Source organism: Juglans regia, chromosome 14 (genome assembly GCF_001411555.2).
Source record: "Juglans regia cultivar Chandler chromosome 14, Walnut 2.0, whole genome shotgun sequence".
NCBI classification, from domain to species: domain Eukaryota; kingdom Viridiplantae; phylum Streptophyta; class Magnoliopsida; order Fagales; family Juglandaceae; genus Juglans; species Juglans regia.
Window position 1 is genome coordinate 12658602 of NC_049914.1, and position 11931 is coordinate 12670532.

At 34.0% G+C, this 11931-nt stretch overlaps 1 protein-coding gene across 1 annotated transcript; it reads left to right on the plus strand.

Annotated features, from left to right (window-relative positions):
• The first annotated feature begins 594 nt into the window (after window positions 1-594).
• Window positions 595-4881, plus strand: LOC108990127 (double-stranded RNA-binding protein 2). Its single transcript, XM_018963998.2, has 3 exons — window positions 595-1154; window positions 3152-3371; window positions 3854-4881. The coding sequence occupies exons 1-3, from the start codon at window positions 909-911 to the stop codon at window positions 4579-4581; spliced, it is 1194 nt and encodes a 397-aa protein (XP_018819543.1). The 5' UTR covers window positions 595-908; the 3' UTR covers window positions 4582-4881.
• Window positions 4882-11931: the final 7050 nt, after the last annotated feature.

Here is an 11931-nt window from a genome sequence, read left to right on the forward strand (position 1 = left end):
AATAAGAAGCGTTCAGGATTATTGATGATACATTGGCTTATGGACCATTGATGCTCTCATGGAATTGAAGTTAAGCTATGGCTCAAGTTCGTTTTGTACGAAGTGTTTGCGATTCTCGCTATCTAGACCCCTCTTGTCTGACTCTCCAGTAAGTTAGATGCTTTTATAATAATATCCTAGTAGAAAGTCATCTCCGATCACCTCTCTAACCTTTTTAGCCGAGAAAGAAAAAATATATAGAAGTGAAACTTGTCATTACTTATTGCGAAAACATCAGCACGTACCCTAATGGGACGATTTAGTGAATTATATACGTAGTTTGACATGGTATTTTCGACTTAATTTTTAATAAAAAAATACTTTTCGATATAATTTTAATGTGTAAAATACATTAACATATATTGGTAACAGGCTAAAGTAAAATAAATATATATTTATCACAGAAGCAGCGGAGAAAATGAAGGGGGAAGAGATGACATCATGCAGCCCAATGTTGGGTTGACCCCGGGGCAATAAAAGCATTTAGTGGTGTAATACTGTAAATTCGCCCTTTCTTTTTTCTTTTTTGTTTTTAATAATCCTCCACTCCACACCCTCCAAATAATCAAAAACAAACATAAAAACTCCCCTCTCAAATTACTCTCTCTCTCTCTCTGAACTTCACGTCCAGTTTCCCTTGCTCCCTCTAGCCGGAGACACCATTCTCCGGCGCCACAGTCCCGACCCAAAACCGTACCCATTTGTTTCGATCAGACCCTGGAACCCTCCCTCGGATCCGATCTGGGCTCCAAGTTAAATCCAACCTGGGAAAGAGTAGCGAGTTTAATTAGCAGTAGAGATAGGGAGAGAGAGAGTAGCATAGAGAAGCGAGAGTGAGAGCGATAAGAGAGCGAGAGAGAGCTGAAGAAATGTACAAGAACCAGCTTCAAGAGCTGGCCCAGCGGAGCTGCTTCAACCTCCCCTCGTACACGTGCATTCGGGAAGGTCCGGACCACGCGCCCAGGTTCAAGGCCACCGTCAACTTTAACGGGGAGATCTTCGAGAGCCCCCACTACTGCTCCACCCTCCGCCAGGCCGAGCACTCCGCCGCCGAGGTCGCTCTGAACTCCCTCTCTAACCGCGGCCCCTCTCACTCCCTCGCCGCCAGGATCCTGGTGAGTCCCCCCTACCTCCCTTCTCTTCAAGGTCCGTTAGGGTTCCGTCACTTCCTTAATTTAAGCCTTCGATTTGGTTTCACTGCTACCGATCAATCAGTGTCACGAAACGAGTTTTCTTTCATATATTGTTTGCTAACGCGCGCCGCCTGTTCCGTGCGCCGTTCTCTCTGTTTTGCGCTTTACTTTATTTACTTCGTGCTATCATGCGCCGTCTGTACTGCGCACACAGCTTTCTCTGTTTGTCCTTAATTTCCCGGCGGATTTGAAGAATGGGCTTGTTCTGTGAAATGACGGAAACGCCCTTTCTCCGCTTTTGGGCACTTGCTTATTGGCAGTGGGATTTTCTGACCTTAGCTGACGAACAGTGACTTCTAAATAAAATCATGTACTTTCTGTGTTTCATTGTTTTTGGTTCAATTTTGGGAAGCTTCTGGGAGTGAAGTGTCTGCGTGTGTATGTGAGAGAGTGAGAGAGAGAGAGGAGAGAGCCATCTGGTTCTTGTTTTGTCTTTTATGCCTGGGAACGAGCTGTACTGTTTCTCCTGGATTTTCCGGTTCAATGAATTGCTCATTCAAGGGCATTTCGGTCATAAAGGTTGTGTTTGCTGTTAGTAGTGAGAGCGGTTGATGACCGGAACTTAGCAAACCCTTGTTCTTCCGCGTATTGACCCTCTGATTGTTTACCAAGAAAATAGAGGAAACATAATGCCAAATAAATATTTCAGATCAATTTTTTTGTTGTCACAACTTCCAGAAGATTAGACAACAAAATATTAACAAATCAACTCAGATAACTGAAGTGGTTGTTTCGGCATCAATCAGTGGAGGTTTTTGCGTTTCTGGGTCCCAAATGATAGACACTTCTGGTATTGGGTTCCAGTTAATAAATATGAAGAGACGTGTCCTTTTTTATTAAAAAAAAAAACTCTACGCTTTTCTAGGAGGTTTTCAAGTAGATTGATACCTTGGACTGTCACATAAACAATAAGGAAATTAGAAGATGAAGCATAAGATATACCTGCATAAATTAGTTTATCTTTTCTGTTCTTATTTTTTCTATAAAAAAAACAAAAAACGAAAGAAAAGAAAAGTGAGGTGTTGGAGGAGGTTAGGCTCAGGCTAGCTAGTAAAATAAAGTTAAAATTAATTTTTTCCATTGGAATATCTAAATGCATATAGCAATTTATGTTTCTCAAAGATGTGGGATTTTAACTTGCAGTTTGAAGTCTTAAATTTTAATAATGTAGAAATTAATGAGGATTTAACACATTCATTGATGGAAATAATTAATGGAAACAGATGTTTATGTACCTATGGATTGGAGAAAATAGGTTTATCCTTTCAAAAAGGGGCTATTTTGTATTTTCCAAAAACCCAAAGGCTAAATTTATGACTTTTGTGACCCTCATTTAACTTGGATATGCAAATATACACTTTTCAAAAATAAATCGCTTTTTATATATGTGGACTTTTATTGGTTGTCAAATTTATGCCAGCTAAGGTACCATAAATTTATCTATTCATATAAGTTGCATAACTGTTGTCCAAATTTGTTGGATTAGCTGCACTTATCCTGTTTGAAGCTTCCCCTATGCTCGAAACCATCGATTTTTTGGTCGGTGACTCCTCAATCTTTTCTAAATACTTCCTGAGATTATAATTTTAATGCTTGATAATAGACTACAGGATGATAGATAAGAGAGGCCTGATTTCAACTGATGGACTATTAAGTTTATACGAGAAGGGATGCTGGTGATATAAGTAGATGCATATAATTCAATGTCATTTTCATGAAGGAAAGTCTACATTCAAGATATAATTGTATGGAACATAACTAAGCAAACACCATGTATAGCCTACCACTTTTACCTTACTTTTTGAATTATATTGGGAATATCTATGCGTTTCACTAAGTGGTTACACTTGTCAACATTTGTTGTTATATTGGTTGTTAGTTTGGTTGTTCTGATACTGATTAGACTTGATTTTGGTTAGGATGAGACGGGGGTTTACAAGAACCTCTTGCAGGAAATAGCACAAAGAGTTGGAGCCCCATTGCCACAGTACATAACATTCAGGTCAGGCCTTGGACACCTACCTGTTTTCACAGGGACCGTGGAATTGGCTGGAATTACATTCACCGGGGAACCTGCTAAGAATAAGAAACAAGCTGAGAAGAATGCAGCTATGGCAGCTTGGTCATCTCTAAAACAACGTGAGTCTTTGTCCAACTTTATTTTGATGGTTGGTGTGAGAGTGTAAAAAGTCGGAAGACAGGTCTCTTTCGCTAGTGGGGTAATGCTGTTGGGCATATTGGATTCATTCCTTATTAAAACTTCTATATGGAATGGCATCGTTAGAGGATGAATCTCGTACCTATCTCTGGAGCTCCCATTAAAAGTACAAACAATAATTTTCAAAACATGTTTGCATATGAAGATTCTCTATAAATGTGGCACAGAGTTGGACTTGGTGTTCCAACCATCATTTTGGATTGAAACCTGATAGTTGTTACTGAAGGTTAAAATCTATGGTGGACCAGTTATTGATTCAGTTAAGACTTACCTTTTCCATAATTTAAGGCTCAATGTCATGAGATTAGTGACGCTCTCTCTCTCTTGAGTTGTCACCAATGCTCGTAGATGGAGCTTGTGAACTTAATACTGAATAGAAATAATTTGTTTTCTTTCTGGCCAGTCCCAAAAGAAGCTGTGGGTTCTTCATCCGAACCAGAAAACAATGATGAGCTGGAACAGATCACAATAGCACGGGCTTTACTGAAATATTGTTTGAAGGAGAAGATGGCAATGGCTAACCCCAATGCTCCAATACCATTTCCTAGGAAGTTTACAATTCAGAGCCCCAGGCCAACCAGTCCACAAACTCCCCCTGCTACCACATCAAAGATCCTCCCATTAATCTGCCAGAAGACAGCTCCTCGAAACAGACTGCCATCAACAATAGCAAATGATGGCCAGGTGCTACCGTCACAGCATTATTCACTAGAAGGCCGTGGGAACCGTCCTCAGAAGTTCCCTGCAGCAGGAGCAGCTCCTTATGTTCCCATCCGACAATTTAGGACACCTTGCCATGGTATTGCGCCACCAGTTACAATACGAACTGCAGTGCCCGTTTACTCTGCACCACCGCTACCACCACCATCCAAGCCAACCCCTCAGGTGATGCGGGCCCCATCTGTCCGAGTTGCTCCTCCGGTATCCATTAGGCAGGCTGTTCCAGTATTTGCTGCTCCACCAGCTCGCAAAGAAGATTCCCCTGTTGTTCAAAAAGAAGATCCTCGTACTGTTACTGCTTCTGCCCAACCAAGTCAATTACCAGCTCGAGTAGAAGAAACCGGGAACACAAGTGCAAGCAGTCCACAAGAATTTGAGACAGTACAGAGCCTGGAACAACTCAAAATCTAATGATGATTAAGGTGGACTTGAATTCATGGAAAGGTTTGTTATGGTTTTGCGCTGGTCTGAAGTTTGGCTTGCCTGTCTTTTTATCATCTGTTATTTGAGTGTTCTTTAGCTCTTTTTTGGTTACTGTTACCATCTTTATTTTGTTAAAAGCTACAGCGCAGATTAAATTAGCATCAGTAGTCTAGAATCTTTGCATTCAACAACAGTTGCGTCTTCTCTGCTCATCCCAGTATTGCTTGTGCATGTAGTTATATTATATGTGAGAGTGTACTTGCAAAGGTGATTAATTGCCTTTTTCTATGAGAACTTGGTTCAGAGCTCTTGATGAGTGGCCGGCTTGCGATGACTGTGGCATTCAGGGAAGAAATGTTAGACGTGGTCGATTACATGAGTTTTATCTTCCACAATTTTGTAGTCAAACACCCCTCCAAATTTATACAATCATTTTATAGAACCTTTTGTCTCAAATTCTCCTTTCATTCCAAATCACGGAGAAATTAGCTATCCCGAGGTGAGGGGGGGAGAGTTGTTTCTGTTGGTCTTTTCCACCGTGGAATCCAGGAGAAAATAAAAAGTCACGAGGAGAAGAAAATGTCTCCAATCAAGGGAGAGGAGACGCCCATTTTATCAGATCGTGCACACTAAAATTTGCATTGCACGATGGGAGAAAAGTTTTAGCCTCCCGTTTTAGATAAAAGTTAAAAGTTGAATAAAATATTGTTAGAATATTATTTTTTAATATTATTATTGTTTTGAGATTTGAAAAACTTAAATTGTTTATTATATTTTGTATGAAAATTTGATAAAATTGTAATTATAAGATGAAATGAGTTAAGATGGTTTCTCAATCTAAACGAAGCTAATTATGATCAAGACGGATCAAAGAGTCAATGATCTGGATATCTTGGTGTTAACATCTTGTAATGGGTTGCTTATCAATCTCACTACTTAGCCTGCGTTGCTCTAGGTTAGATTTTCATCTAGAGGTAGGGTTTGGTCCTGGACTTGGTCTTGCCGTTCAACTTTTGTATGTAAGCCGAAAAGATAGAGGAAGCAAAACATATAGAAGAGGGACTTGACTAGCCCCAATGCCATAGTGGTACGTTTATGGGTTTATGGAGGGCAATTGTCACTTGTCCTTTTTCCCCACCCTTTTCAGAGGCCAAGATCGTACTCCTTTAAATGCTTCCCCACACTGTTCTTGGTGCAATTGTAAATGGCAAGTTATGCACACCACCACACGACTTTCACTTCTGATTTGAGGCTTAGGCTTAGGTTATTCTTTTAGCAGAGTAATTGTAGCATCTGAAAGAGCAATAAAAGTTACTCAAGAGATGAATTATGTGATTGTTGAAAATCAAGAATTTGTACTATTTATTCTTCCTCAACAACCTTTAATTGTTACCTAAAAAACACTACATTTTGATTGTTTGTGGTAGTCACCGGAAAATTCATATGGATGTGCACTATGATATATGAGACAAATGAGAAATGCTGCTCATCTTAGAGCATTCCCAATAGTTCATTTATTCTATCCTTCAAAATACATTATCAAAATTCACTTTTTCTATTTTACATACTGATTTTTGCAAAAAGTCATATATCAGCTTATCTATTTTTTTTATACCATTTAAATATTCTTTTTTTAATATTTTTTATTCATTTCAAATATTTCTTTTAACTATCAATTAATTTACAATATCTTCATATCTTTTGATATTTATAATATCTCTTTATATATAATTATGTCATATTTCAAATTAATCCAAGTTTAAATGCCAAACTACTATTACAAGGTTTTGATCCAAGTGATTTTCTGCTTCTTTACCACCTTCAAATAGCCAATTAACTGACGGCTATACTTTTCCTTCATTCGTTACGAGGGTCATAGTCGCCAACTCGTGTGGAAATCTCATTTGCACAAAGGCAGCAGAGAAAAAAGTCCAAATGAGAGAGAAAATAACTAAAAATATTTTAGAATTGTAAGCAGTATTCTTTACGTCTAGAGGATTATTATAACAAAATGTAAAATAAATATCAAAATATAAAATCCATTGGAATGGTCTTTTATCAACTTTATTTATATTTTATAAAAAAATGTATTTTACATGAGTCATTGAATGTTCTTAAATTTTGTCATCTCCAATCATACTTATTTTTTGGAAAATATTTTAGTCACAAAGGAATTATATAAAAATAAACTCACAAACTGATGTGATTTAATGTGATTCGTCAGATTATAAAATTATTTTTATTATAAAATAGATCTAACGAATCAAATGAAATCACATTAATTTATAAAATTATTTTTATATAATTCTTTTATAGATACAACAATACTCTATTTTTGTATCACCTTTTAAATAATGAACATATATAACCACTTTAAATGTGCCGTGTGTCAGCAAGCGTGTAAGCAAAATGGTTGGTGGTTATTTTATTCTCGCCCCTTTCATCAGCATATTTAGTAGACATCTGCAACCCAAACTGTGTGTAAGGATTCGACCCTAATCATGAAGCAAGTCCTTTTTTTCTACAAATAGCCAAACCAGAGCATGACAGAGTATTACATAATCAAGCCTTGTGAATGCCCAAGATGCATCTTGTCATTCCCATTCATTTATTGCCCTTGTAACCATCTTCTGTCCTTTCCCTTAAGGTTCAGCCAATCTGTTTTATTTTTTTTCTTAGATCTTGAACTTCATCTTAAAACAAAAGGCTGTGGGTCACAATTTTTCTTTTTTTGGTAGATTCCATTGCTTATATTCACTCACAAACTGAATACTAAGAACACTGAATTTCTTATCTTACATTTTGCAAATTCTCAATCACAAATGTTGATGTGACATATCTCGGATGGTTTCATATTTGGAAAATACTACTATGCCCACTCAATTTGACACCTCTATTTGACCACTTGTCTTTTTTTATTTTTTTATTATTATTTTTTTTTACTTAGTGATTAAGGAAGTGATTTTAAATGTATTGATGTATTTTTTTTATTTTTTAAATGTATTTAAATATATTAAAAAAATATGAAAAGAAAAAAAAAAAAAAAAAAACTAGTTTACGCTGGGCGGTAAGCCCAGCGGTCAAGAAGGGGCGGCAGAGTAGCCGCACCCTTCATATTTATGCACTTAAATGAACGGTGTATAATGCACGACATCAATATGCATGACAGAATGAAAGAGCATTTTTTTTCAAATGATGATGAAACAAGTAAAAACCTTGCATCTCTGTGGTATCGTTTAGATATAGAAACGGTTTCATCTCATCTCGTCATTATAATTTTTTTAAATTTTTACATAAAATATAATAAACAATTCAATATTTTTAAATTTTAAAACAATAATAATATTAAAAAATAATATTTTATTCAACTTTCATCTAAAACCATCTCATCTTATCTCACTATCCAAATAAGGGCATATGTCATTGTTATGATATGTCCAAAGAATTGGAAAACTCAATGTTATGCAAGGTAAATAGATTATTAAGGTGGGCCAAAACCAAATAGATTTTTGGCCATACAGATCTCTGGTCTACACAACCCATTTCTAATGCGGTTGGGGGGTCCTCCACTCACTCTCTTACTGTTCATAACATTTTATAATTGGCAACATCTAAATCACATTGATAATAACTAATGAATCTGAAGCACAAGTGAAGAACCGTTCCAAACCCCAGCAATTGGGTGTCCATGTTCTTAAAAGCTCTCACAAGCTGGTGCTGCATTCTCTTAGGATTTTTCTAGTCTCATAGTAACACCTAATTATTCTTATCTTTATGACAGCTTAGGGGTACCCATCAGGTGGTTATACATAATCAATCAGTTTGAACAAAGAAATGCCATTTTTTCTCTCTCTCTCTCTTTAAGGACTTTTGTCATATAGTGGTCTTGCATTCAACAAGGGTGACCACCCCTCCCTTCCAAAGTGACCAGTTTTTGCTTAGGCAACACCCCTAACCACCAAGAACCAGCATTGGCATCTTTATCCATTTGTGGGTTTAAACCTTTATGGTGAAAACAACAGAGCATGGGATAGTGAAAATGATGTTAGAAAAAAGGGTACTACTTCCACCACCACCACCACAACAACAATTATAAGTGTGCCAAAGAAGCAAAGGTAGAAAGAGAGAGTCTCAAAAGAGTGACAAAGTGGCTGAGTTTTGTGTGGGGTCAAGTCTCCACTTCATAGACACCAACCCACAAAGCAATGACACCTCAGCATTCTATTGATTTACGCAACAACAATTTCTTTTACAATTTTTTTTTTTTTTTTTCATTTTGTTGAGGTGTTTTTTGGAGTTGGCCTTGACAGGATGGGCCCACAAGATTGGACAGGAAATAGGGACCCAAAAGGGAGGAGGGAGGGTTAGATGGGGGGAGCACTGGCATTATATTCCTTTCCTATGAGAAAAGCAATGGCTCAAGGCAAAAGATGTGAACCCTCCACCCATTAGGAAGAAGAACAATCACAAAAGGCAAAGAAAACAAAAGATAAAAAATAAAAAATAAAATGAATTGGGGGAATTGAGGGGACAAAGTGGAAGAATGTTGATCCCATCACATAAACTTTAGAAAAGAAAAAATTATACCCATTTGACTTTCTTATAGCTCATCATACACTATTGATTGTACCATTATATATATATATATATATATATATATATATATATATATAGAAAAAGAAACATGTAATATATATGTCATGCTCAGAGATCTCTCATGAGAGACCCCTTACTTTCTCAAGTCTTGTTGCCCTTCTTTTTTCTTTTCTCTATTAACAAGTACCAAATCCCAAATTAGACATGAACCTCTTCAACTTTTTTATGATCTTAATTGATCATAGTACGTTTCTTCTTCTTTTTTCAATAAAATCATTCTTATATCATCTAACCCTCAAAGCAATATATTTATATTTATATATATATTCTTGTTATTGAAGGAATATCTTATTGAATAGTCTAGATCAAGATTCTTTATTGTTCTTATCCGAACTTTATAATTTAAAATAAGAAATATAGACACATAAAATAAATCTTTAATATTTAGTAAATATTTAAGAGAAATTTTAGTTTTTATCTTAATATGTATTATCCCTACTCACACATGTTTATTAAATGACATATTTTTAGTAGTTGTTCTATTTGACTGATAAAAATATATGAAAGCATATAATATATGTATAATATTTCAATAAATAGGATTGAAAATAATAAAACAAAAATGTCAAGTGATGGAATTTAACTGTTGTATTATTATTTTTAATAAGTAATATTAAATATAATTTTAGAGTGTATCGTGTAATTAGGCTTATTATTAAAAAATATTTTTTTATATGAATCACAAATTTATCAATTTTTTTTCTTTTTTAAAAAAAATACTTAGAATTTGAACATCACAAGATTACAAATATCGTTTTCTCATTTTTTTTTTTTTATTCTTTTAATAGTTAGTGGGGGGAGTAATCTACACAGGAAGAATATACCGAGCTCGTGTTTCGTGTCCAAAAGAGTGAGATGTCTGAGCAGATGATGGCACAGTAATGCCGACAGGACCATGTATAAAAGCATGCAAGGCTTTTCCACGTTTGAAAGTCAAATTCTTTTGCTTTTTCAGATTTTCCGCATGGGATTTATACACCTGGAATTTGGGATTCCAAATTTCACATTGCTTTTTTTGAATTTTGAGTTCTAACCTCATATCCAAACAAAACTTTGCCGCAAAATCAAAAAGGAAAAGAAGAAATTCAAACCAAGATCTCTCTCTCTCTATGATTTTATTTTTTAATTTTGTTGTCATTTTGGGTACATTCTTAATATTTACAAAGTGAGATTTTTCATTTAAATAATAATATGAGATGAAATGATATGATTTTAAATAACTTAAATAAAATATTATTATTATTATTAATTTAGAATTTGAAAGAGTTGAATTATTTATTATATTTTATATGAGAATTTAAAAAAATTATAAGAATGAGATGAGATGAGATGAAGTAAGATAGTTTCTGTATTCAAACGAGTTATGTATTGTGTATTTTGAGAAATATTTTAGCTATAATAAAGTTATTTTATAAAATAAACTCATAAATTAATGTGTTTTTATATGGTATTAATGACAAGACCATCAATTTTTTTTAGGTGGCCACATTTTCTACTTGTGCAACACATTTATAAAAAATCAAAAGAGATTAAAAAATTATAAAAACGTAATTATGTATAAATTCATATCTCCATAATGTGCTACATACACATATAAATAAATTTCTAAAAAGATAATTTAATATATGTTTTAGATTTCTGAAGATAATATTTCGTAAAATAATATTTATCTATTATTATTTTTTTAATAAAATATTTAGAATTTATTTTCGTCACAAAAACTATCAAATGATCGGTTAGAATGTCATCTTTTATTCTAATATGTAAGTTAATTTATCAAATTTTATGTAAAATTTATATATTTTCACATCACATTAAACATATAATACTATAACTGAGACCTTTTTTTTTTTCTTTTTTTGCTCAATGAAGTCTAGAGGATAAGACATTTCAACTATTTGTCATATAGACCATCACTCTTAAATGATTTTTCTTATATTTTCATTTTAGATTATATATTAAGAAGTATAATATTGTATAACAAAAAACTTTAGAATCCATATTAATAATTTTATTATTTCTCTTAAACTTAGTTTTAATTTAATTCGGTGAGGCCACATCCTTGAAAATAGATAATACATAGAAATTAGAGGCATTTCTAGGTATATTGAAATTAGAGCATATGGTAATTATAAATTCTTTTGGAGGCCATTTTCTATATTTATAGAATTATGAATAAAATCTAAAGATATTTTGAATTTGCAAAAAGGTTTGGGGCCAAGGCTTAATGTGGATCCACCACTGTGAGGTATGTCATTGTAAAGTTATTTTTATTATAAAATAAATTTAATATATCAAATGAAATTATTTCAATTTATAAAATTATTTTTATAAAATATCTTTATAATTATAACACTTCTCGAATATCTAATATGTATATCAATTTTGAAAATTTTCTATTTAATTGTTAGAACATATTTTGTAGTTGCTTTCTTTAAGAGCTCAGAGCTGCTGAAATGGAGCCAAATCTATAGTATCAATCCCAATATTTATAGAGTAATACTACATACAGTCGTGGAATGCATAAATATCGTGCAGTCATTTTGAAAAAGAATAGGGTTCACTATTAAAAAATTAATTTTTTTCGTGTGAATTCTATATTTATTTACTTTTTTTCAAATTGACTACACGACGCTTACACATTCACGACTATAAGTATAATTTCTCATATTTATAACTCCA

What these genes read in the sequence shown, in the direction of transcription:
- LOC108990127 (XM_018963998.2), top strand. Translation starts at nt 909, where the DNA reads ATGTACAAGAACCAGCTTCAAGAGCTGGCCCAGCGGAGCTGCTTCAAC. An exon ending in CCCTCGCCGCCAGGATCCTG is followed by an intron (nt 1,155 to 3,151) that starts GTGAGTCCCCCC and finishes GATTTTGGTTAG; the next exon opens with GATGAGACGGGGGTTTACAA. An exon ending in TTGGTCATCTCTAAAACAAC is followed by an intron (nt 3,372 to 3,853) that starts GTGAGTCTTTGT and finishes CTTTCTGGCCAG; the next exon opens with TCCCAAAAGAAGCTGTGGGT.